Below are 25,944 nucleotides of genomic sequence, written 5' to 3'. Positions count from 1 at the left end.
GAACAGATGCTGAAGGAATGACCAGAGAGGCTGGAGAGAACTGAGGCACGAAAGCCAAGGGAGGGCAAGACTGTAGGAAAGAGGATGTGTGATTGGCAGAGTCAGAAGTAGCAGAGAGGCTGAGGAGGAGGATGTTAGAGTGGAGGCCCTGGGATTTGGCTGGGAAGAGGCCTGTGGGGAAAGCAGTATCAGAGGAGTACGGAGGGTGAAAGCCAGGCTGATGTTTGTGTCGTGTTGGAGAAGAAGCTGAGTTACAGGGATGTAGTCAGTGTCCAGGCATGAGGTCAAGAGGCCTGCGACAGGACGTGGAGTGTTAGGACCATTCACAGCAATTGACTCACCAGCGTACCTGAGTCCTGGTTAGCTTCCAGCTTGGGGTTGGAGTGCCTCTGTGAGGCACGAGGGCCAGGGAGTGCAAAGGGGAGAAAGCGAGGCAAAGGAGATGGCTTTAGCTGAGGTTTATGTCTTACTCTTAAGTTACCAACAGAGGCAAACCCCAGGCAGGGCATGAGTTTGGTCACTAGCCCACTGTGGCCTCAGTGCAGTGTCCCTTGCCCACCACAGAAGCCGTGGGATAAAGGAGGACAGAAATTGAGAGATTTTCCCTGCAACTAAGATGTTTGTTATACCATATGACCCAGCAAAAACTAACGCAGAGGCTAGTTCCCCAAAATGCTCGGTGATAGAAACCCCAAGAGAACAGAAATTAAAGTCCCGAAAGCTTCTCCAAGCAGATGGACCCCCCACACACACCTCTTTTCTCAGCCCTACTGTATTTCTTGTGGGTTTTGCCTCCCAGGGCCATTCTCAGTCCAGCAGAAACCCTGCCCTAATGCCCTTGGTGCTGCCTTTTTCAGGCATTGTCCCACCAGCATAGGTGTGCGCATGGGGTGTGCCGGGTGTGCCCAGGCACACCCTAATGCAGGGGTGGGCAAATGGCTCCACTCCCCGGTGCGACAAGCCGCGGGGTCCGCACTCCCGGGCCGGAGCGCCCGGCCGAGCACAGCAAGCTGCTGGCCCCTCCCCCGCCTTCCCCCCTTCCCTGGAGCCCTGCTGCCATGCGCAGCGCTCTGGGGGCCGGGTCTCCGCGGGGAGTCAGACATGCTTCCCCCTCCCCATGAGCCATGCCGCTGCGTGCGCAGTGCTCTGGGGGCCGGGGCTGCGTGCTCCCACGGGGCAGTGTTTGGCTCCGCGGTGAGGCTAGGAGCCTCATCTCATGGTAAGGGGTCCAGGGCCAGGGGGGTTGGATAAGGGGTGGGGGCAGTCAGGGGACAGGTAGGGGGTAGGGTCCTAGCGGGGTAGTCAGAGGACAAGGAGCAGGGAGGCTTAGGTAGGGGGTGGAGTCCTGGGGGGCAGTTAGGGGCTGGGGTCCCAGGAGGGGGTAGTCGGGGGGGACAAGGAGCAGGGGGAGGTTGGGGGTTCTGAGGGGGGAAATCAGGGGGCGGGAAGTAGGAGAGAGTGGATGGGGGCTGGACTAGGGCAGGGCAGGGGCGGGGCTAGGGTAGGGCTCCCTGGGTGCACACCCTAATGAAATGGGCTGCACACGTCTATGCCCACCAGCAGAGGCTCAGAGCACTGCTTCACCTTCTTTAGGCTGGACCCACAGAGTGGGAAGCTTAACAAGATAGAAATAGCACCCATCCCTTTTCCGCAGAGCTTGGTTAGCTCTGTGGGAGTGAGATCCCTGCGAGGATGGGGTGCTGCTGGATTTGTCCAGGTGTTGTGTACTGTCTTTTGCACTGACTAAACAGCTGGGAGAAACCACTTCCCTTCTGCCCCTGCCACATAAGCTTCAAGAGTTTCTGGCTGGAGCAGTAAACTAGTAAAGCCACCCCTTTCAGACTCTGCCCCTTCCCTTCTCCCACAGGATAGCCAGGGGTCAGCCTAGCCATGGGCCCAGATCTGGCAGTCCTGCAAACTCCCTGCCCAGTAGGCTTCACTCCTGCTGCTCTCTTTCTCCCCCCCCCCCCCGCCCCAACCGCCCATGCGGGTGGAGGTTTTAACTTCATTAAGATCCCGTGCTTTGAAGGCCATTTTATTTGTATTTCGCCCACATTTTTCAAGGTTTTGTCCTAGAGAAGAATCGGAATGTACTGGAAAGTTGGATCCTGTAGTGTCTGGCTTGGCATCTGCAATGTTCCCCACACGGACCTCCCACCGTGTTAGGCATAGCTGGCAATGGCTGGCTGCTCTCCCAGCTGGAGCCACAGTCATTAGATATATGGAATGGTATTGCAAGCCACATGCCATTCTCCCTGCTGCACCCTTAGGCATTGTAAAAGCAATTGGAACCTCTTGGAAATCAAACCCTGGCTGGCCTCACCACAGTCAGATTGGGGATGATGCAGAGGAAAGAGATTTAAAAGATTTGATGATGACCTAGTTCTACTGGAGTGGCACAGTCTGCCATGGACGCTGGTCTCACTGTGGCAATGCACATGGGCATGGCTGGAAGTGGGAAGGAGCTGAGGCTTACACATGATTACACTTTCATAGTGCTTCTTGGCCAGAGGGATCCCAACAGGCTTGAGACACATTCCTGACTTGTTCTCTGAAGGTCTCCCTTTGCCCATCACTCAGTTGTGGCTGAGTGGGCTGCAGCAGCTGGTTCACAGTGCACAGCAACACAAAACAACAGGTTAGCACATTAAACGCAGAAGAATCTTGTATCCAGTTGGAACAGCTGGTAAGGTAGAATGGAGTTACCCGAGCTGAAAGTTACCCCAGCCACCAAGGCTAACAATCCAAGGTGGGATCTTAGCTGACTGCATGTGGGCAGGATCTTGGTTTCACAGCTCGCCTCGCTGACAGCACCTCCAGCAACACAGTGCCCCTCGCTGGGGTCTTGGGGAATGTTGTGACTCATGGGGAAGCTGTCTGCCACAGATCATCTGGAGGCAACATATCTGGACAGCAAGACTCTTTAGCCCAACGCCCTTTGGGCAGCTTTAGAGATCCCTGTTCTTGTCCACTGGCTCCAAGAAATGGACTCATTCCCTCACCCCGTACCTAGCAGTCTGCCTGCTCCTAGGGATGCAATCGCTTGTGTGCTTTCCCTCTGGAGTCCATTGCTAAGGCTGAGCTGTCTGCTTTTCTGCTGGCAGTGGCTTCAGCAGCTGGGTCAGAGCTTTCTCCACTTAGGGAGCAGGTCTTTTCTGCTGTGTGTTAAATCAGGTTGAGGTTTCAGTGGCAGGCTTGGAGCCTTTGCTCAGTCCAAGGAGAGAGGATTTTGCAGTCTGTTTTTGATTAACCACGCACACTTCAGCCTGCTTCTCCCTGGCTGTCTCCATCCCTGGGATGTTTACTGAGGGCCTGTTGACTAAAACCAATGCTAGAGATAGGGTCTCTTGGAGGCAGAACTCTGGGCTCCCACCAGTAGCGTAGCTAGGGGGGTTCAGGGGAAGCAGCCGCTTCCCCTCAGTACATTTTTCAAAAGCGGCGCCTGCCAGGCCGCCGCTGGGGTCCTGCAGGCAAGTGGGGGTGCAGCACGGCCGGACTCCGGAGGAGCCATTGCGGGGAGGGCAGCAGGCGCGGCCAGAGGAGTGAAGGGGCCGGCTCCTCGGCCATCGCGCCCCATGCTCAGCGCGGCCCCAACATCGCCGCCGCAGCTGCCTCCAGCGGCGGCTCAGGGCTCGGCGGCTGAGTGTTCCGCAGCTGGCGGGCAGATCCCCTCTCCCCAGCAGCTTCCTACTTCTGGGCTGAGGGAAGCAGGAAGCTGCCGGGGAGAGGGGATCTGCCCACCAGCGGCCGCCGAGCCCTGAGCCGCCGCAGGAGGCGGCCGCGCTGAGCGTGGGGTGTGATGGCTGAGGAGCCCGGCCGCTTCGCTCCTCTGGCCGTGCTGCCCGCCCCCCCCTTGCCTGCAGGACCCCAGCGGCGGCCTGGCAGGCTCTTGCTTTTGAAAAAAATGCTGGGCTGCCCGGGAGAGGGAACCAGGAAGCTGCCGGGGAGAGGGGATCTGCCCACCAGCTGCTGCCCGCCCCACTGCTCTGCTCCTCCCAGCCCCCGGGAGAAGTGAGCAGCACCCGTCCACCACCCCTTCTCCTGCGCCCCCCCCCCAAGCCCCTCCGAGGGGGAGCACAGCGTGGCTGGAGGAGCCAAGGGGGTGGGGCGCGGAGCAGCCGGAGGAGGAGCCAAGGAGGAGCGCCTTTTTTATGGTTGCTCCCCCTGCACTGAGAAGCTGGCTACGCCACTGGCTCCCACTAGCCATCGACTGCCTGCCACACTGATGCCATCCCTCGCTTTCTCATTGCACAGCCTTGGTTCCTTGCCTGTCTCTGCTCCAGCTGATGCCCCTCTCAGAGCTATACTCTCCTCCTGTTGGAACCTGCCTCCTTTTCTCTCAGGAGGCCTCCTGTTTGCTGCATCCTTGGTTCACTGTGTGCTGACTGTTCTACCTGGCTCAGCTCCATCACCTCATAATCAGCAATGCCTCATTTAACCCCCCACCCCCTTCCCCGTGGCTCTCCCTGCCCCTACAGAGCTTCCTAACAATCTCTGTTAAACACCCTCCACCTTCCCCCATCCAGTGCCTGCACCAAATCAGTGTGTCCAGCCATTCATCGCTCCCAGGCTCTTCTGGCTTCTGTAAACCCTTGGGCCTAACTCATTCCCCTTCCACACACAGCTGCCATCGCTATCTTGGAAGGTGCCTAGAGCACTAGAGAAGAGATGTAACCTAAAAATACATTCATCAAAGTGTGCAGAGACCTGGCCAGGGTTCTCACGAGGCAATGCTGCTTCCATCCAGTGCAGTGTCTCCAGAAGGGTTGGCATTAAGTAGCTTTGTGTCCGGAACGTGGCCAAGGAATCCAGCTCATTTTTGATTCACCGCCAGTCTGACCTTCTCCATCCTGCCTGGGGCAGCATTGCCCACGTGCTGTGTCAGTACCCCAGGGGCAGTGTGGTATAATGTATCTGGCACTGGGTTGGGAACAGCTCTATCACTAACCTGATGTACAGGGCGGCAGGAGCCCAGGGCCACACACTGGGGAGGGGGGCAGTGAAAGCTGGGGTCCTGTGCTAGATTCTCCTCTCCTGGGATGGTTGTAATTGGGTGGCAGATGAGAGAAAATAGCATCTTGAGTCTTTCTGGCTGCTTAAAGGTCAACTTGGACTGAAAATCCCCTGTGACTGATCTTCTCGCTGCCGGTTTCCTTTTTCATGCTGACAAGCTTGACTATTTTAAAGCCGAGGAGATAAGCGCCTGCGTGAGCCCTGGGAATCCAAGGCTGTCAGGGCACGCGCTCGCTTCCCTCTGTCTCAGGCTGTGAGCTAATGGCACCTGGCCTCCCAATGAGATCACTGAGAAAGTACGTACCCCTTTGCCCATGTGGAAGGCAGGCCTTGCTTGGGACGCTGCTGCATTGGCAGATATAACAGAGACTAGGCTTGCTCAGAGTCATGAGCCTGGTTGACAGTGGGGTGGCGAAGGGCTCTTTGGAAAGGGCTACTTTCTGTCCTGTCTGGGAGGAGTCCTGTTGCACAGCCACCTGGAGAGCACTCGCCCCTTAAATGCAGAGCCTGCTGCCTGCAGAACTGGCAAGGCTCGGCAGACACAGCATTTTAATATGGAGCCAGACCTCAGTGTCTTCAAACAAGCCTGAAAGCTCCCTGCCCACAGGTGCTGCTCAGCTGCTCCCTCTGTCTCCAGTCTAAGGGCAGGTCTTCACTACGGGGGGGGGGGGGGGGTGTCGATTTAAGATACGCAAATTCAGCTACGCGAATAGTGTAGCTGAATTTGACGTATCGGAGACAACTTACCCCACTGTGAGGACGGCGGCAAAATCGACCTCTGTGGCTCCCCGTCGACGGCGCTTACTCCCACCTCCGCTGGTGGAGTAAGCGCGTCGATTCGGGGATCGATTGTCGCGTCCCGACGAGACGCGATAATTCGATCCCCGAGAGATCGATTTCTACCCGCCGATTCAGGCGGGTAGTGTAGACCTAGCCTAAGAGTATGTCTACACTACGGGCACTATAGTGGCACAGCTGCAGCACAGCCATGTAGACACTTCCTGCATCGATGGAAGGGGTTCTTCTGTCAGTGGAGGCAATCCACCTTCCTGAGCAGCAGGAACTAGATTGAAGGAAGGATGCTTCTGTCTACACTGGGGGGGGGGGGGCTAGGTAGCTTAACTTCCGTGCTCAGAGGTGTGAATTTTTCACAGCGCTGAGCATCCTAGCTACATCAGTGTAAATTGTAAGCATAGACCAGGGCTAAGCCTCATTCTAACCGTCTGGAAAAGAAGCAGACACAGACACAGAGGAGCCCAGGATCTTCTGGCAGCCTTTGCTGACACTAGCACTGCCTCTGTTCAATCTGAGCACCAGATCTATTTTCTCCAATCACTACCCGCCATTAAATTCCAGAACACGAACCTACCAGGCCTGTCTCCCATTGCCAAGAGCTGGGAGGTTTGGAGAGGATGGTTAAGTTCAGATGCAGTTCTCCTTCACAGGTTGGCCTTTCGTTGATTTCCTTGTCTTGGTTCTAGTTTGATGACCTCATATTTCAAGGAAGGAAATGATCCTCTGCTTGCGTAACCAAGTCCAAGCTGGCAGTTAGTTGACGTCCTCCTGCAGCCATAGGGTCTCATTGCTTTGCGACCGTACCCTGACAGAAAGAGAGCAACCTCCATACCCAATATTTCAGACATCGTGTCTTGGTTCCCCTTGGTGCAGAGAGATCTGTTCATGTTACACTACAGTTGCTCTTTCAATGAACATGGGTTACATTGCAAAATTAATCTGTCCGTCTACAGTCTGACCATTAACTCAGAGAGTGTTGGGTAGGGCCCAGGATGATCTTCTGCCCAAGCCCTGAATAGCACTTGCTGTTATGCTATTTTTTTACCCATGGTAGGGTCCTTTTATGGCCATTTTCACAGTCCACTACCTTGTCTCAGATTTGTCCCTGATTTATTCTTGGCATCCACAATGTGCTAGGTGCCTCCCAGGCCCTATGGACAGACACGTTCCCTGCCACGAAGAACTTGCAGACCTGATACTACAAGGGAGAGCTACAAGTGCTAGATGGGGGAATAGGAGGCTGGGCGGATGAAGGGTGTCAGGATACAGCCATATGGTTACTTAGTTGTTACGCACACGTTTTGTTCCAAAACATATTCCACAATATGTGGGGAAAAAATTCCTCACCCCACAAAAATCTCTTTCCAGGACAAAGTACCCCTTTAACCACTTCCCACCCCAGCCTGGCTCCCTCCTCAGCTCCTCCCACTCCCTGAAGTTCACTTTCATTCACTGCAAAACACAGTGCCTGAATTGGGCCTCTTTGGAATTTATTGGCTGGATTGTACTCGCCTATAAAAAGTTTGAGAGATTTAATTATGTAGGTTATGGACCATTTTTAAACCCACAAAACTATTTTAAGACACTATTTAAAATTCTGTGTAGTGAGAGTGAGTGAGTCAGGAAATCATGTGCAGCCAGAGCAGAGAGCACCTTGTAAAAAGGGGGAAAAGGTAATAAATGTCCCCTCAGCTGTTATTTCAGCATCTCGTCGGAGCCTATGTCATTCCTTCCATTTCCCTTGTCACGTGCAACTGGACAATCCAAGCAGGGAACCTGGGACATCACAGAGGTGGAGAGACGACTGATTGCAGGTGTTGTAACTGTGCTGCTTTGCTGGCACTTGTCAATGGCAGAAGCAACCAACTGGAAAATGTGGCAATTCATCTGCCCAGCCAGGCCATCATCCAGGTACTCTCTGCCTGGTCTGGATGCTCTTTGCCATTTTTCTGCCCTGAGAATCTTCAGACTTGTAGCGCAGGCAGTTTGGGGGCACCTTCTCAGGTCTGAGCTGCAGGCTCCTTAACTAGAGTTGTTGGTGAATCTAGGAGCTGCCTGTTAATTGTGCTACCCATTTGCTTGGGGGTACTGAGGCTGTTTTCAAAGTAAATTTCCCGATAAGGTGCAAGAGGCATATGCATGAGAATAGAAATGTGTGGGGAACCCTAGGCCTGATGGCCTGCCCACCCTCCTGTTTCCACTTAGGCCGTATACTTACATGATGAATTACTGGCTCCAGATTATGATTCATTGGGGGTGAATGAGGGTGGGACTGTAGCTTACTCACCCGCATTTGAGACCTTTGAGATCCAATAATAACTTATTTCACAAGATAAAAAACATTTGTTTGTCAGTGGGAGGTTGGCCAGCATTTTTGTGCCCAGGGCGGATGGAGTAATCCCTCATCATGCTGTATGAAATTCACACTGGGTGCACAAGTGCATCTACTGCTCCTTCGGGTGACCAGATGTCCGGACTTTATAGGGGCAGTCCCGATTTTGAGGTCTTTTTCTTATATAGGCACCTATTACCGCGCACCCCAGTCCCGATTTTTCACACTTGCTGTCTGGTCACCCTACTGCTCCTATACATTAAAAGGCCAGCTTGGTATGGAGACCAACTCTGCAGGAGATGGCACATATAGGGCTGAGCCTGTTGCATGAATGCTCCTAGGGTTGAAGTGGGTTCTTTGCATGTCTCCTGAGTCTGACTGTTCTAAGCCCCTCGCTAATTTCTGGCATGGTCTGTGTCGTGCCTCTCTTTACATTTCTTACTCTGCAAGGTCCAGGGAAGACACTAGATGCTGTGGGTGACTTTTCCCTCCTGGGGTCTTGCATCCTGAACCTTATAACAACAGTGATACTTTGCAATCCAATAGTGCCTTCCATCAAAGGATGTCAAAGGTCTTGACAGTATAGCTTTACTGGTATCTCCATGTTACTGATGCGGAAACTGAATCAGAGAGGGAGAGTAAGGTTTGCAAGGTCACACAGTGAGTCAGGGACACAGCTAGGAACAGAAGTGGACTCCTGATGCCCAGTCCCCACTGCTCTACCCAGATGACAACGTTTCCCAATGTGTAGGAGCCTTCCTTCTGCTGACCCTAACCCCCAGTGGCATGATGGGAGAATGATCATTGAGTTGTATGCACTCTGTTAATTTTCTTAGCCAGTCTAATCTCTGACTTGTAGATTTCATTCACCTATGGTTGCCCAACATGAGTGACATTGTTGACATATTTTACTGGGAGGTGTTGTCAACAGGCCCAGGTTCATAGCTCTGGTTTGTGCCCCCTCTGGATGAGCCTGGCATGTACGACTCTTCATGCAGGATCCTGTGCCTCTCTGAAGGTGTTAGGGGAGCAGCAGGAGTTAGAGCCTTGCATGTGACATTAGTGAAGACCAGGTCCTTCTTCAGGGAAGAGATCTTGATGGGGGTGTTTGTTTGTGGGTGGTAACACTGCTGCAGAGAGGTGACCGTGTGAAGAGATTGGGCTCTTCCCTTTGGGACTCAGCATCAAACTACCCTTCATGCTCCCCACAAAGGGGATCTCAAAGCACCAGCACATGCCTGCAAGTTGGAGCCAATTTGCACCCTGATACCCTTATGGTTGCTTGGGTTTGGAAACCAATTGATAGAAGTCTGGGGGAGAGCCAGATAGGCTGAGACCAAGGTCACAGAGGGTACCCAGACACCATGGAGGTAGGTAGGGGCTGCTTCAGACCACCCAAAACTCATGTCACATTGGGGGCGTAGGTCAGAACTAAGGCTGGTTGGTTGTTGTGGCAAGAAAAGGGCAACGTCCTTATGTTAGGGTTTCTTTTGAAAAGGAAAGGCATGGCCCAGAATATGTGAATTACTGTTAAAGCTGTTTGTCATGGGGACAGTATGAGAAACGTCAACCGACTGCCCTTTATTTTACAATAAAGATTGTTCAAACCCTTCTGATAATAGTTCATCATCATTTAAAACCTTGTAAAAATCCATCCATCCAGACTCCAGCATGCTGCACCTAGCGCCTGGTTTGGGAAAGTTCCGGGAGGAGTCTGGATTCTCAGCAGACCAGCTGGGGTGACGAAGACCAGGGAAATATTTTCAAAAGCACCTAAGTCCCATTTTCAAAAGGCAGTTGGCATTGAGGAACCTATGTCCCATTGAAAGTCAATGGGATTTGGGCTCCTAAGCCACTTGGGCACTTTTGAAAATGTTACCTGTGGGCTTGTTGTGAAACCCCCTTCAAAGCCATGACTTTTGTCACCGTCAGCCTTACCCCTAACCCTGCCCATGGCCTGTAGGTGTTAAAGGTGAATCATTTAACCACTCAGCATGGCTAGCAGTTAGAGGACAAACCTATGAAGGGATCAACTAACGCTTGGAAACGCTACATGGTGAAGTTGGGTCTCTGAAACAGCTGCTCTTGGGCCACTTCCATTCTCCATCCTGTTCCCCATCCTGCCCCAGGAGGTCGGCTGGGGTGGGTTAGTGTGGTACAACCCAACTTGATCTTGTGCGGTATGTTTTATGGACTCTTTGAGCTACGCTTTCGGAAGTGTGCAGTATCCATTTAGGCCAAAAATAAGTCACCAGATCTTTAAAAGAGCCCAGTATGTTGGGTGTTGAATTCTTTGGAAAATCTAACCACAAATCTCACAATAGGAGGTGCTGAGAAGTTCTGAAAAATCTTGTCCTTCTTTAGGCACCTAAATGGGAGCTGAGCTCTTATGAAAATCTGTCCCTAATTGTGGGTGCTGAGCAGTGGGCAGTCCAGCCATGAGGTCTTTTGAAAATCTGTCCTGATCTGGGTGATGTATTTCTGATGCATTGATCACCATGAGCCGTAGGTGCCTTTAATATAGACTGTGTAGCCTAGACTACTTTATAGATTTAACACCAAGCACTATACCATCAATGACAGAAAATAAGGGCATTGGGCACCATTCTATAGGCCCTTCACTTGCAGAACTGCTTTTGAAGTCATTGGCAGTACATGCTCAGAGCGCTTGCAGGATACAGTCCATCGTATAGTGAATAAATTGAAACATCTGGTTGCGAAGCAAGTAATGGTGAGGGAGGGGAAAATAAAGTAGTAAGCAAGGGATAGAAACATCTGAAAGGGAGATTTGAAAAAGGGTGGAGTTGATGGTGCAAGAGGCAGTTCCAGATGGCAGCGGCTGCAGAGGAGAAGGCTCTCATACCAGCAGCAGAGAGACTGATTGCAGGGATGGAGAGAAGGCCAGTGGAGTAGCAGAGGGTGCGGAAGAGGGGGCTCTGAGGTGTGTCAGGAGCATCTCCTGCTCCACTGTGGGACCACCGCTGAGCAATTCAGCAGCATGAGTGAGAGCTGAGTTCCTGATGCGCATAGCTAGTGGTGTGGAGGTAGTGACAGGGGACTTATTGACAGAGGAGTTGGGAGAAGAAGAAAAGGCAGGGTCAGGAGTACACGAAGCTCACTGGCTGGTGGGCGTAAAGGAGAGACTGGAGTCAAGGAGAGAGAAAGAGAAGATGGGGTTGTGGAGTTTAGCCCTAGTCCCTAAGCTTCCAAACTGTTTGCTGTTGTCCTAGCTCATCCAGTGATTGAAAACAGACAGGTGGAGTGTCCCCAAGGATACAAGAGGCTGAATCGGAGCCACTGTCAAGGTAAGGATGCCACTTTGATCCCTTCACTCTGCCTGATAAGGAGTCTGAGAATAATCATTCCTGTGTGTAAAATGGGTTCACTTCCTGCCCGGGGACCGGCCTACTGGGGATGTTACAGTTAAAGAACCCTCAGCCTTAAAGTGTGAAAGTAACTAGCTACATTCCACTAACTGTACAGAAAAATTGCATGTCCCTGACAGCTCAGGGTGTTTCACAGCAATACCAATCAAATTCCCCAGATAACAGCCTTATCTCTGACCCACAAGATTCTCCCACCATGTGCCTGCACTAGTGATGTGCATCTCTAAGTTCAGCATGTACTTAGTGGTGTTAAAAACAAGTGATCAGTATATTTCCTGTAGCCTGAAGCAACTTTAACTGCAAGTTGCTAGTGATTTTTTGGAGGGGGAGGGGGAGAGTTTGTTTGGGTTTTTCGAGAGGAGTGGTGAAAGTGAGTTGGCTTGAAAATCTGTCTGCATCAAGTACATAAACTTTATACTCTGCCAGGCTCCTCAGAGTCTGCCTTGCTCCAGGGCGGGGCCTGTCTATGCACCTTTCAACCCCAGAGTGTCCTCTGCCCCACATCAGGGGGCGGCTGTGTCTGGGCCATTCATCCTAGGGGTCCCCTCTGCCCCACATTGGGAGTAGAGGGTAATAATAATAATTAATGGAAATATCCCATTTCCTAGAACTGGAAGGGACCTTGAAAGGTCATCGAGTCCAGCCCCCTGCCTTCACTAGTAGGACCAAGTACTGATTTTGGCCCAGATCCCCAAGTGGCCCCCTCAAGGATTGAACTCACAACCCTGGGTTTAGCAGGCCAATGCTCAAACCACTGAGCTATCCCTCTCCCCAGATACATCTGGGCCATTCATCCCAGGGGTCCCCTCTGTCCCCATCGGGGAGTATCTTATGTGGGCTATTCACCCTGGAGTTTCTTCTGCCCCACATTGAGGGGTGTCTATGTGTGGGCCAATCACCCCAGGAGTCCCCTTTGCCCCACATGGGGCTGGGGGGTGGATGCATTTGTCTGTCCCATTCATCTGCTCCACCTGAGGAGGGCGGCTTTTCCCTTGTTCCTCATTAGGGGAATATCTGACATTTTTCCAACCGTAAAGTCCATGTTTTCTGTGCAGTGATTGGGAGCTGGAATTTCTTAGTCAAATTGTCATGATTCCTGATAAGCCATGAGATGTCCCTTAGAGGATGGTGTCTGGGCCTGCCTGGACAAGCTCATGGCATGCAGTCCAGTGACTCATCTCCTCTAGCAGGGACTTTCCATCTCAGTGAGTTAAGTAATGAGTCACCTGAGAGCTTCCCCACGGTGTCCTAGAGGAGAATGGTCACCAGCACAGTGGCCTCAATTCCCTGTGACAATCAGTGTAGGGCTAGTGTCAGGGCGCTGTATTGGCCCTCTGTGTGGCTCCTGGCATGGGGACATGTTGGGAGAGAAAGAGATGTGGCCATGAGTGCTCTGCCTCCCCAGGGACCTTTCTGAGCCTGGCAGGAGACGCACTGTCCTGCAGATGCCTTGGTGCCTTGAAGTGCTATACACTTACATTCCCATGTCCTTGCTGTGGCCATGGGACGTGTGTCTGGGAGCCCAGTGCTAATCCAGGACCTGAATTCAAAGGCAAAAAGAGCAATTTGGCTAATAGAACGTTGGAGAAGGATCACATGGGTGACATGGGGTCCTTCCCAGCAGAGATGGAAGAGGAAGTGGGATGATGGATGAGAGCTGCTGGATGTTCTCAAGGCCTTTGTCTATAGGATGGAGCCCAGCTGAGAGGGAGCCAACAGGCTGAGTGATCCACTGAGCTTTGGGTTTTGTTAAAGCATCGATGAGAGATGGCAGCAGGGCCCAAGCAGGAGTTGAGGGGGCCTCAGGGAGCCCTCCTGCCACTGCTCTGTATGGCTGGCCAGGAGGACAGCCTGGGTTACTCCTGTGTCCCCACTGCAGAGAAGCAAACCGCCTGGCATCCCTTTGCCAGGATGCCTCCTTGTCTTTGCTTACTAAATACCAGAGAACAGCCTTGCGGCATCAGCACTGTTACAGAGGCCAGATAGAGAGTGGCTGGAAGTTCAAGCACCAATTGGCTTGAACTCCAGCAATCCAGCTGATCCCTGGAAATGCTGTCCCTCTGGAACTGAGTTTGGCTGTGCAGCACAAATCCTCCAGAGCTAATAGCTAATCTCCAGTGGAATTGCTGATTGCCATTGATTAATGACAACCCAGGGGCCTCAGCTCCACTTCTGTTAATGAGAACAGCACAGGTCCTGGAGAGGCCACCTCCTGATGCTCCCGGCACCCAGCTATTCAACAACAGGGACAGTGGCACCTAGCTGCTGAGCACAGGGCAGAGATTGTCATGGAAACTGGTGACTGGTGCTGGGTAGGGGAAGAAGATGGGGATCCCTCCCCTAGCTGGGCTGCATCCTGTGGCTGCTAACTGGAAATGCACAGGGCAACTGGGCAACATGTAATCACTAGGCCCCGGAAACCCCAAGCAGTCTGGTGAAGGTGTGAGGGCCAAAGTCAGGACCTTGCTTCAGAATACACTGAGGACAATGTGTGTGACATGTAGGGTGACCAGACAGCAAGTGTGAAAAATTGGGTGTGTGTGTGTGTGTGTGTGTGTGTGGGGGGGGTAATAGGGTCCTATATAAGACAGAGCCCCTAGTATTGGGATGTCTGGTCACCCTACTAACATGCATGAGTCATGGAACACAGCATCTCCAACTCGGGTCTGGTTTCTTCTTCAGACACTGACCGTGTTGGCCCCTCGGTAAACTCACTAGGGCCTTTGTACTATGTGCTCCCCCTTCCCTGTGCACCTGAGGTTATTACTGAGACGCACCAACAGGCATAAGAACCAGCTATGTGCAGAATGGAAGAAACGGCTGGGCTGCTTGTGGTTCTGGGTTTGTGGGCTCCCCTTCCCTCAAGGCACTGTGTCATGGCTCCAGCCACATCCCTGACTGGGGATGGGCAAGGATGGGTAGCGTACAGCTGGCAATGCTGCTTCTGTGTCACTTGGGGATTCCCATACGGTGGGAGTTCTCAGCGGCCCACTTCGGGCAGCTTTACTGCACTGACAGAAACGCGAGGGGGCTGGAGCAGGGGATGGAATCTAGCCCTCTGGTTTAAATTAGATGCACAAAGCTTAGTCCCCACTGCCAGTAAGAACATAAGAAGGGCCATACTGGGTCAGACCAAAGGTCCATCTCGCCCAGTATCCTGTCTACCGACAGTGGCCAATGCCAGGTGCCCCAGAGGGAATGAACAGAGCAGCTAATCCTGGGCTCTGCTTCAGTGTGCCATGCTCGAAGGGTGAAAAGCACCGGCTGGCATCTTCCACGCTGTGAAGAGGATGCTGGGTCTGTCTGAAGCCTGCAGCGGGGACTCTCGGCAGCAGGGGAATCTGCTCTTGTCTGCTGTGGGCCATGTGACCGGTTGGGAGGTTACTCAGTTATTAGGTCCCTATTGGATGGGAACTGTGGGAACAGCAAGGAAATGATGCTTGTCCGTCCTGCTGCACAGGTGGTGGTGATAACAAGTACTTAGCAAGCATTCCTGAGAGCTTCCAGCCCCCTTACGGATGGCCCAGAGGGGACAGGGAATTTGCTTCAGGTCACACACTGCATCAGTGGCAGAGCCATGGCTCGGACTTGGGAGCTGCTAGCTCTCCCGCGTGTATCCCCAGAACCAGCTGCACCAGTGACAAGCTGGAGACATGCCTTCCACTCCTCCGACTGATGCAGAGCTGTCAGTGCAAGGGCAGGTTCCCCCAGTCCTGGCTGTGCACCCGCACTCTTTGATTCCTGACGATGCATCCTTTGCAGACAGTGCCCCAGTCTGGCCACGCAGGGCATTTGGCTGAAAGGAAGGAGGAGACTTGCTCATGAGTCAAGTCCTGCCAAACCTCAGTCTGACAGCTTTAAAAATGACTTTGCCAGAATAGCCCTGTGAGATGCAACATCTGGTGTCCACGAGGATCCCAGAGTAGAGCAATCATTCGAGCCATCTATGCAGCTGCACCTAACAGGCCATGCACAGCGGATGTGGGATTGCAGTCATCACAAAGGTTCCTGTGAAGCCGTTTGCAATACAAGTGTCCTATGGGACACTGGACTAGCTGAGACCAGTGTGCTGATGCTGTACAGCAAAGGTGCGGTATGGGACTTGAGGGACTTAGAGGCTCGACCCAATAGAGCAAGTAAGATGCCAGACTAACAGTACCAGTTGCCTGATCTGATAGAGCAGGAAGGGGGGGCCAGTAACTTTCCCAGTCATTTCTTTCCATTCGCTTATTTTGGAGATTTTGGCTAAAGAGCAATTGAATCTGAAGGCAGCTGCAGGGAGGAACAAAGGGGATGTAGCCGGGGCAGGAGGCAGGAAGCAGACTGCAGGTGAACTTGGCTAGGAGACAGGCAAGGCAGGACTCTGGGACAAAGGGGAGGAGATTTTCAAAAAGTCTGGAATCTCCTGGCACATTATTGTACCCACCTGGGGCTCAGCTAGCAAAGGCAGACTCCCAAATTCCTCCCTAACCCATGGCATGCTGTACAGCTTCCACATCTGGATGGTTCACGGTGACTGGACCCAGCTGGATGAATCTGGAGCATCAGCAGCAGGGAAGGAGAGAGGCGAGGCTATGAGACGTTCTGGGTTGGCCGTTTGCTCTTGACACGCCTTTTGCAGGTTAACATGGCCCATGGGACAAGGTGTACTTAACCCTGCCTCAGTGTGGGAGGGGGACTAGATGGCCTGCTGAGGTCCCGGCCAGCCAGTTCAGGCCCCTAAAGAGAGCATCAGCTTGAGAGAGCAGCACTTTGCGGAGTCAGGTGACCTTGCGATACAGGACACTGCCACTGTCCCTACCAACAACCTATCTGGGCATCAGTGTCAGCAATGGCAGGTATGAGCCCCTCAGGGCCTGGAGCTGACTGTCCCAGGCTGTGTCCCGGGCTGTGACTGCAGAAAGAGCTAGGCCAGAGTGAGACTGTTTCATACTGTTTCAGAAATAGAACAATGGGAAATCTCAGAGGGCACAATCCATACAGTTGGTGCCTTGAGGGACCCTGCCAGGCCCTGGCCTCGCACTGATGTGGGGTCCCCTCCCCTAAAAGCCTAGTGCTCGTTGATGGGAAAGTATGAGAGAGAGCCCTGCAGGATTCTGCTGGGCCTGGAGTGGAATCCTGTGCCCAGGGACTATGGGGACATTCTTAGCTGACAGCATCCAGGAGGGGACGTAGTGTCTCAGGAATTTCTGGAGGGGGCCAGGTAGTACAACAGTGCCCTGCCCTCACCCCTTCCGTCTGAGGCTCCTGAAGGCTGAGCACCCATTATCAGTGGGACAGAAATGTTAGGTGAGAACATGGGAAGCCAAATGCTACCTGCAAAATTCCCCTCCCCTGTCTAGCTACAGAGAATGACTCCCCAGCTCTCCCATGCTGCTAGGTGTTGGGGCCTTTGCTAATTCTCATTTTCTACCAGTGTGGGAGTCAGCAGATCTCTGGCCAGGGCACTCCAGGCAGACCCTGATCTCAGTCACTCTGGGCTCCTGGTGCAACCCACCCCCAGCAGCTCCTCACGTTAGACCTTCCCCAGCCCTGTATGTGGGGAAACCCCATGGGAATTTACTCTGGTGACTCCTGCTGTCACTTCTCAACTGGCTCAGTCCTGGAGAGACCAACTGTGTTGTTGCAGGAAGGTAAAGACTTCTGCTGTTTGCTGGTTGCATGAGGGTCAGTATCAGCCCATGAAGTGGGGTGGGGCGCTGGGAAGGGCCTCAGACAGGAGGTGCTGCTTGTGGGGCTGTTGGACATGGTTTGATCTGTCAATTTGCTGTTCGATTTGCTGTTTTCTCTTCGCTTATACCAACCGGGTTATGGGAAGGGAGCACCGGCGATTTGGCTACATAGCAATAGGGGACATTACAGGTCCCTGCCCTGTTGAATTTCAGCCCCTTCCCTTTCCTGCTGCAGTTCCCCCTGCCATGTGCTGCTGTCGCTGACTCCAGTTAATGGGCATGCCCAGAGCACTGTGACTGATTCTGTTCTCTGCTTCCACTCTGTAGATATCAACGAGTGCCTGATGCTTGGCCTGTGTAAAGATGCCGAATGTGTGAACACCCGCGGCAGTTTCCTCTGCACCTGCAAACCCGGGACCATGCTGGACCCGTCCCGCAGTCGCTGTGTCTGTAAGTGCTCTGGAGACCAAGCCCTGCATGGCTGCCTGGAAGCAGCTACCCAGGGTCCCCAGTGACGTCCCCCAAAGCTTCCCCAGAACTGTGAGCAGGAACCAGCAGATCATGAGCCAGATGGAAACAAGATATCACGTGTCAGTGTGCCCCTGTGTGTGCCAGTGTGTCCCTATGCCCTGAGAGTGTGCGTGGGTGGGCGGTGTGAGATCCTGAGTGCGTGCATTCATGCCCTTGCATGATGTGTGTGCATGAATGTGTACCCATGTGTCCCAGCACTCTCCTCGTACAGGGCCGCGGGGTTCAGCTCCTATGGGATTCTCACTCACTTCCCTCCCTTGTTCACATCGGGTTGTTGAGTCGACATGACAGTAGTGCTATGGCAGAGCATGCAGGAGATAGACAGCCTGCACCCAGCTTCTCCAGAGACTGCCGTGAAAGCAGTGACCTCTCCCCAGGGGTGCAGTTGTGGGGAAGGGGGTGGAGAGCACCTGCACTGGAGTATCTGGAGTCAAAATAGAAGCCCATCTCTTCCATGCCGCTTCTGTTGGATCTGCCCACTCCACTGAGGTCCTAGGGCTGAATGCCCAAGCAGGTGTAGGCTGGGGAGAGACATACTATGGAAACCGCAGCTTCCGGGAGAGGGGCCTGCAGCTCTTCACCAAAGTCCTTATCAGCCAGTGGCAAAGGCTGCGTGGCGTGAGTGCCAACGTGTAGGGACAGCGTGGAGACCGTTGGGGCAGAAGCAGATCAGTGGGGTGATGGTGCTGTATCACAGCAGAGGAGGGATGCGATAAGGCCCTGGGACTGGTGACAGAGAGGCAGAGCTGGGAAGGACCTTGAAGGCAATGACAGGCAGCACTTTTCCTTGACACTCTGTGCCTGGCAGAGGTGACGGCTTGGCCTCCAACACTAACTCTGGGCTTGTGTTTCAGCGGATAAGGCCGTGTCCATGGAGCAGGGGCTGTGCTATCGCTCAGCAGCAGGAGGCGTCTGTGCCCTACCACTCGCCCAGAGCATCACCAAACAGATCTGCTGCTGCAGCCGTGTTGGCAAAGGATGGGGGAGGAATTGTGAGAAGTGTCCTATGCTTGGGTCAGGTGAGAGCTGTGTTTGCTGCCCAGCTGTGCCCAGTGTTCTAAGCCTGGAGCCTGGCCTTCACCTTACACCTTCTCCCGACTCCTCGGCCCAGAACCAATGCAGGCTCCTTGCCACGCGCTGATGTGTTGGGAAGTGGGTGTGAACAGTCTATAGGGGACTGAGTGCAAGGGGACAGGCCAGCCTGGAGACTGTGGTCTGTGTGGTTGCTTGCTAGGAGGCAGAGTGCACTAGCTGAGAGCGGCCTGCTGCTCTGGAGGCTGGAGTGGAGCAGAGCAGATTCCAAACCTGGAGGGTCTGCAGCACAAGTGAGTGCATCTGAGCTTGGAGGTGGGGAAGTTCCTCGCCAGGCAGCCATCATGCAGCACTGCCCCAGAGGGAGACCACAGCCTTCCCCATGCCTGGGTTAGCCTGACAGAACCTTAGGGGAGGCAGAGTGAGATGAAAGGGAAAGTTTCATCCTCTCCTGAAGTGTCAGCCTTCAAGTGCCCCAACACACCAAGCAAGGATGGGTTTGGCTTTTACTGGTGTGTTAAGTACCAGAGAGACAAGCACAGAACCCCACAGGGCTAGGAATTCCTACACACACCCCTGGACTGGGTGGAAGGCATCTTTGGACATGTGCATCAAAGGGCCAAAGTACTAGAAGGTCCCCAGTGCCATGTGTAGCCCCCTCTGCCCATTATATGGCTGTATCCTGTTGATGAAGTGATAGCTGTCTTCAAAGGTGGGGGAGTGTTTCCTTGGTGCTCCCCCTGGTAGCTCTGAGCCAACAGAGAGATTCAGTCTCCAGTAGCTGTGAATGCTAATGTGTCCATTACAGACACACCCAGCTCTGGGAGCAGATTCTCTCTGCTGGAAACATCCACCCTTCACACCATGCTCTAATATACGGTGGCTCAAACATGTTCTAACTATGGGACAGACCCATATTTTAACTCTGGTAGGCTGATGGATGGAGGGTGTGTACACACACAAACACACACCTGGCCGTTCTCACTTGCATAGCAGAAGACAGCATCTTCAGTTCCTCCATTGGATCTTGCCAGAGGACAGCCTCATGTGCTCGCAACTGGTTTCTACCCCTTTCCCCCACGTCAGCCTTGGCCTGTGTCTCCCTTGCAGAAGCCTTTAAGGAGATTTGCCCAGCGGGACATGGTTACACCTACTCCAGCTCCGATATCCGTCTGTCCATGAGAAAGGCGGAGGCAGAAGAGCTGCCATTCAGCTCAGAGGAGCATGGGGAGAGCAGCAACTGGACGTCCAACAGGGCAGCAAAAAGGCCGCAGCTGCAGGAAGCCCTGAGTGGTGGAGTCACAGGTACACTCCCCCGTGCTGGAACCACAGCAGCGGAAGGTAGATTGGGATGTGATGCAACATTAGTAGCGGCTATGCACACAGGTGCCCTGGATGAATTCCCTCTTTCACCCTCAGGCTGTGCCTATCCCAGGGACTGTGGTTCCAGCTGAAGTGGACTCGGGTCAGCTCCAGAGCTATGCAAGGCTCTCTTGCCCCTGTATCCCAGTGGCATAGGGCATGGCCTTTTCAGAGTTCCCTGGCCCTCCTGGGCCTTGAGACGGGGGCAACCTTTGAGTTCCAGCCTCAGATCCTCATGTGCTAACAGGTGCTGCTGCTGCCAGATGGCCAAAATGCCTCCACACTTGGAAGCTGTAGTCTGATTCAGATGTGCCCTGCTGAGTGGGGCTCTGTGAATCCTGGCCTGAGTGTCCCTGGGTGGTTATCCCAATGCACTCAGGCTGGGAATGCAAATCCAGAGAGGGGAGTGGCAGTTGTCACTGGAACCAGGGTCTGTTAGAATGTGAATTCCCGAGGACGCTGGGGGGGAGCCAGGACTGGGGCAACTCAGTGTGCTAGGTTTGGAAGGACAAGTTCCCATCTTGTGCTGGGAGAAATGGGGGGCTCCTAGTCAGCGTCAGGGAAGCAAGTGAGGTTAGTGCAGCCTGAGCTCTCTGAGGTATGTGGGGTGCTGATGTTTCTTGTTCTGAAATTCACCATGTGGTGTTTCATTTTCCAGGTCATTCTCCAGATAGTGAGGTGAGTCAAGCCCATGCTGCTGGCAGATGATGGGGTGGGGATATGTTTGTGATGAACTTCACTGGTGGGAAAAGGATCATTTAAAAAAGTAACCAGCGGGAAACACCGAATGTGTTGGAGTTGGAGTAATGAAGGGAAGTAGCTATTGATCAAGAAGGTGGCGGGTTTGCTGAGATGCAGGAGGAGGTTAGAAAACACCCGGACAGCCAGGCATTTTCACTTACTGCAGATCAGCTGCAACATTCAAGTCCCAGCTGATGCTTTGGGCTTGGGAGCAGCTGACACCCCATTGATGAGGGTTGGGAGAGAATGGTGTGTCCCCCGTCCCCGTCCCCACGATAGGATTTTGGGGTTTGCCTCCTTGTGCCCTAAACATTTAGGAATAAAGCTTAAAGGTAATCTGTGAAGGGAAAAACGGGGCTTGGGACTTCGTTGTGTTGGCTTCTTTGGGATGGTTTGGTTTGGTTATTTCAGTTTGACAGCAGACGTTCATGTCCAGTCTGTCTCCCCTGTGTGCTCCTATGGCCTGCGTTGCCATAATATCTGAGCACCTCACAATCTTTAATGTATTCAGTCTCTCAACCCCGTGGGGGGATAGGGAACAGCTGTTAATCCCATTATACTGGTTTTTCACCAATGGAGAGATGAAGTGACACAGCCGAGGTCATGCATCTGGGGCAGTGCTGGGACTTGAACTCAGGTCTCCCCAATTGTGAGCTAGCCCCTTGCCCCCAGTCATCCTTCCTCTCTAGTCAGGCTGGGAAGAGTCTCTAATGACTGGAGAATTAGTGAAATGATGACAGTCCAAAAGAGTGAAAGCCGAGCTACTGAGGGGGAAGGAGTTTAGCCAGACTATAGGAAACTGCTTTGGTTTGTGTTTAATGCGTGGTTAATGCCAATGACTAATTAACATCCTGAATAAGGGAGTCTTTTGCCAAAGGGTCAGTACTCTTGCCCCTTGAGTTGAGGATTCAGAGCTCACAATAGGCATCCCCAGGACTTCCCAGAGGTCCTCCAGAAAAACCAGGAGAAACCACACTGACACTCTGAAGATCGTCCCTGGGAAAATCTCTGCCAAAGGATTGCCTGCCCAGTGCAGGTTCTGGAGCTCCTCACAAGATTAGCCAGGCTCCCACCTGGGGCACTAGGTAATGCAGATACCTGGCCCTGAGGTTTGTAGCTATGCAGTTGGCCTGTGAAGGAGACTTGGAGGGAACTGAATGCAGAAATCTAAAAGGCTCCTGGGTAGGCATAATGCTTTGTATAGGGTCCAGCACACTGAGGCTCCAGCCATTCCACACGGTAGCAGCCTCACCTGCCATTACAGTACCCTTAGTGTGAACCAGCAGTCAGGATGGGGCAAGAGGAAGCTCATCTCTCTCTTACCCCTTGGCTAAATACATCCCTGGGCGGTCTAGGCAGAGCCAAACTTTGTGTTTGTATTTCTCACCCACAGGGCACTGCTGATGCCACCCAAGAACCTGCCACACACCCAGGTGCGTAAGTGCCCAATTGGCTTGTGAATAAGCTGCAAATAGAGAAGAGAAAGGGGGACAGGGTTGGCCCAGCTGGCAGCTTCAGGCTGTCTGATAACCTTAGGGCCAGGGAAAGGCAGTTTTATTTCATAGGCACCTCCTAATCGCCTTCTGTGTCGCTCCAAATGGGCTGTGCTGCACAGAACCCGCAGGCACTGCAGGAACGGGGCAGCCCCATGAGATGCAGGGCAGGGAGGGCCACACTCCATTTCATGTATTGGAAGAGCAGTTTCTCCAGCCTGGGGATGGGGCTCTGTTATTGTCTGCCCACGTTCATGGTCTCTGCATGCTGGGCTCTGTAATGGGCACTACGGGTCATGGTGGGGGGTGTCAGGTTGCAGGGGTCTGCTCCCCCAACATGCAGCGGCAAGTTTGGTGGCTGTGAAATTTCTCTGCCGTAACACGAATGAGGCTGGATCACGTGACAACTGGTCTTATGATGTCATGTAGTATAACATATGCAGCAACCTAGATGCTGGGCTCCATGCTGGGGCTTGGCACCCATGCCTGCTGGTCTGCAGCCGATCCCTTGGTATTGTGAGGTGCTGGGACCTAGAGGTTGGGAGGTCATGGGCAGGACTTAGGCTGACACTTGCTGCTGTGTCCGACTGTGATCCCAGGCTGGTGCTCACATCTCTTTCGTCTGCAGGGGATGTAGTGGAGGAGACATTCCCTCGCCCTCCCTCCCAGCCAGGCCCAGAGGCTGCAGGGGAGGGCACTGCTGCAGCACAGATCACAGGTTCGTCAGCAGCTCTAAATGGGGTTTACCTGCCTCACCTGGCAGGCCCTAAAGAGAAATGTGACCCAGTCAAAACATAGAGCCCTCCCCACGCAAGGATCCCTGGTATGCCAAACCCCGGTGGATCCCACCAGGCCTGGGTGTGTGCTGAGGGATCCAGGCAGATCCCAGTGGGTACAAGAGCATATGCTTTGGCTTTCAGCGCCCTTCTCTGTGTAATTTGTATAACACGTGCCTTGTCTGGATCACATGGAAGGGAAGCTTAGGGTTCATGCCATAAATGAGCACATCCCTTCATTGCTGTCCAGCCAGGCGCAGAGACCTGTCACCCAAGAGAGCCCTCTCTTTGATTCATGTGTTTAGCATAGGTCAGTGTAATTTCCCTGACCTACAGCTCCTCCTGGTGCGCACTGTGCCTGCCCAGGGCTACAGGGACCGTGGGGCTAGCTGGATCGCTGCACTGTGAACAGCAGGGTCTCTGGGCAGAAGGGAGAGGGAAGGGCTCCCCGGGGAAGTGAAATCACAGAGGGGGTGGCGGTGACTCCAAAGGAAAGGGACTGGCAGGGTCTCGCTGGTGGCTTTGGCCCAATCCCTGCTGCAGTCAGAGTTGAGTCATCTGGAAGTTGTGGTGGAGCGGGAAGTGTGTGGCTCCCAGGGGAGGCTTGTTTACTGCATGAATAATAGCAGCTCTGTTGTTCTAGGGTTGTCTAAGTGTCTGGGAGCGCTGCCCCTGCTCGGGGCCAAAAGCACCCTCAGAAGAAACCCTGGCATAGGCACCTTGCTGTGGAATGCGCCTCCCACAATAGCCTTTTGTTTGTGTGTGTTGGTTTGGTGATGGGATTGTTTCACTGTTGGGGCGTGTGTGGGTCTCTGCTGGCCTCTCCTTGCCCTTCCTGCATTCACTGCCGCTGAGCTGCTTCCTCTGGCTGCCCTGGGATTAGTGAGACCGGGCCTGAGGCAACAGGAAGGGAAGCAGCATGTGAATGGCCCACACTGAGCTGGCACTAAAGCCCCTGTGACTGTGCCTGCCCTGCCTCCCTGCTCACTGTGGCCCGTTCCAGGGCTGCACTGGCTCCTGGGGAGCCGCTTGCTTGCCCAGGCCAGATAGAGCCTGTTTGCTGTTTCCTTCCTAGCTCTCCATGGGCTTTCCCTGCTTTCCAGCGCTGTGTCCCAGTCTCCTGCTCTCGCTCAGCCCAGCTAGGAACAAGTGCCTAGCTGCAGGGCTCTGGAGCCCCAGGAAGCCATGTCTGCCCGGCTAGGCGCACTGACCCAGGCCAACCCACAGGTGCTGGCCATTAGTGCTCCCTCTCCATTCTTGGACACTGGGGGTCCATCCCTGTCCTTGTGGCTGGAGGCTGCTGAGGCCCAGCCCTGCCAGCTGTCTGAGGTGCAGGGGCCTCAGAGCTGTCTCCCATTCTGTCTGTGATGTGGGGGTGGTGCGAGTAACTGGGCTGGGGGCTGTGGAATAGGGAAAGCTCTGTACTATGTGCTGGGGGACTGGGGAGCAGGGGCCTGTGACTTCACCCTGTCTGTCTCCCTCAGAAATCGATAGATGCTCCTCTGTACCTGACCCGTGTGGCCCAGGCACTTGTGTGAACCTGCCCGGCAGATACAGCTGCATGTGTGGCCCTGGCTATCGGCTGCATCCTGGCCTCCCCCGATGCATTGGTATGTCACTAGCTCTGCTGTTTCTAAAGGGGACACTGGGGAGACAATGGCTATCAGAAATCCCACATCAGGAAACAGAGCATGTGGAGAGAGGCTGGCTCCTGAGCACAAAGCCTGGCTGAGCCAGGCCCCTTGCAGGGCACCAGCCCCGCTGCCTTCCTGAGCAGAACAACCCTGTGGCCTGGGATCATTCTCTGTCCTGCTTCCCCAGTTTTAGTAGCCAGGGGAAGTCTGAAGGGCAGAATCATCCCTCTCCCTCCATGTGTGGCAATGCTGCCCTCCAGTGGTGGATGGCAGACAAACAGGGGCTTGTCCTGTCCCTGCAGGGCCCTCATGTGTCATCAAGCAGGCTCTCTGAGGAGGGAAATGCTGAGTGCGGGAGGTGGGTCCCTTCAGGCCCTTGCTCATCCCATCTCCAGCATTGTCTGTAGGAAATGGGAGGGCTAATGGTATTGCCCGGATGACCTTGTTCCTCTGCTCTGGACCCAGATGATGATGAGTGTATGAGAGATCCCTGCGCTGGGAAGGGTCACTGCATCAACAGTGTGGGCTCCTACTCCTGCCTCTGCTACCTGGGGTACACCCTGCTTGCCTCCCAGGATGCACAGACCTGTCAGGGTAAGTGACACTCCAGCCGGCACACGCCCACAGCCTCAGGGAGAGCCTTGCTTGCAAGGTTCCTGTGACCTCCCTCGGCTACATGTTTCCTGGGTAATGGGGGTTCCAGCCTCCTCCTTCATATAGGCTTCCCGCCCCCCTCCCCCAACTACTGCCCAAGCCTGCCCTAGGAGGACCCCTCGTGACGGGGCAGATGAAGTTGCATTCTCCTTGCTCGTTCCCCCAGCCTCTCGCCGGGGTGGGGCAGTGAGCAGTGCAGGCTGTGGAAGACTGCAGAAAAGAGTCAGTCAGCAAAGGCTTTTCCTCCAGAAAACCCCTCAGCTTGGGGCTTGTCTGACCCAGAGGCCAGTGGCGTGGAGCCCAACTAGCCCTGCATCCCCTGCCCTGTGTCCCAAGCACTGTCTCCGAGCATCTGGAGAGGGCTGGAGGCAGCTCGGCAGAATGTCAGCCATTGGCAGCTGGCAAGCAGCCCTGCTTCTTGCTCCACTGCTGGTCTGGGCTCGTTATTAGCTGGCAAACAGGAAGCCCTGGCGCTGGCCCAAACTGCCTCCAGCCTGCTTTGGCATGTGGGGGTGACCAGCAG

The 25,944-nt window shown here is 53.9% G+C and overlaps 1 protein-coding gene across 2 annotated transcripts in view; it reads left to right on the top strand.

Annotated features, from left to right (window-relative positions):
* The window catches only part of LTBP2 (latent transforming growth factor beta binding protein 2), a 117,848-nt gene that overhangs the window by 63,741 nt on the left and 28,163 nt on the right, over positions 1-25,944 (top strand). For both annotated transcript variants that reach the window (XM_054024878.1, XM_054024876.1), the window contains exons 9-17: positions 11,371-11,445; positions 17,526-17,648; positions 18,584-18,748; positions 19,872-20,066; positions 20,782-20,801; positions 22,258-22,297; positions 22,986-23,075; positions 24,618-24,743; positions 25,233-25,361. In XM_054024878.1, the coding sequence (XP_053880853.1) occupies positions 11,371-11,445; positions 17,526-17,648; positions 18,584-18,748; positions 19,872-20,066; positions 20,782-20,801; positions 22,258-22,297; positions 22,986-23,075; positions 24,618-24,743; positions 25,233-25,361 (963 nt within the window). The remainder of the gene's footprint in view (positions 1-11,370; positions 11,446-17,525; positions 17,649-18,583; positions 18,749-19,871; positions 20,067-20,781; positions 20,802-22,257; positions 22,298-22,985; positions 23,076-24,617; positions 24,744-25,232; positions 25,362-25,944) is intronic.

The sequence above is a fragment of the Malaclemys terrapin genome, chromosome 4 (assembly GCF_027887155.1).
Source record: "Malaclemys terrapin pileata isolate rMalTer1 chromosome 4, rMalTer1.hap1, whole genome shotgun sequence".
In the NCBI taxonomy this organism is placed as follows: domain Eukaryota; kingdom Metazoa; phylum Chordata; order Testudines; family Emydidae; genus Malaclemys; species Malaclemys terrapin.
This window is presented reverse-complemented; position numbering and strand designations above follow the sequence as displayed.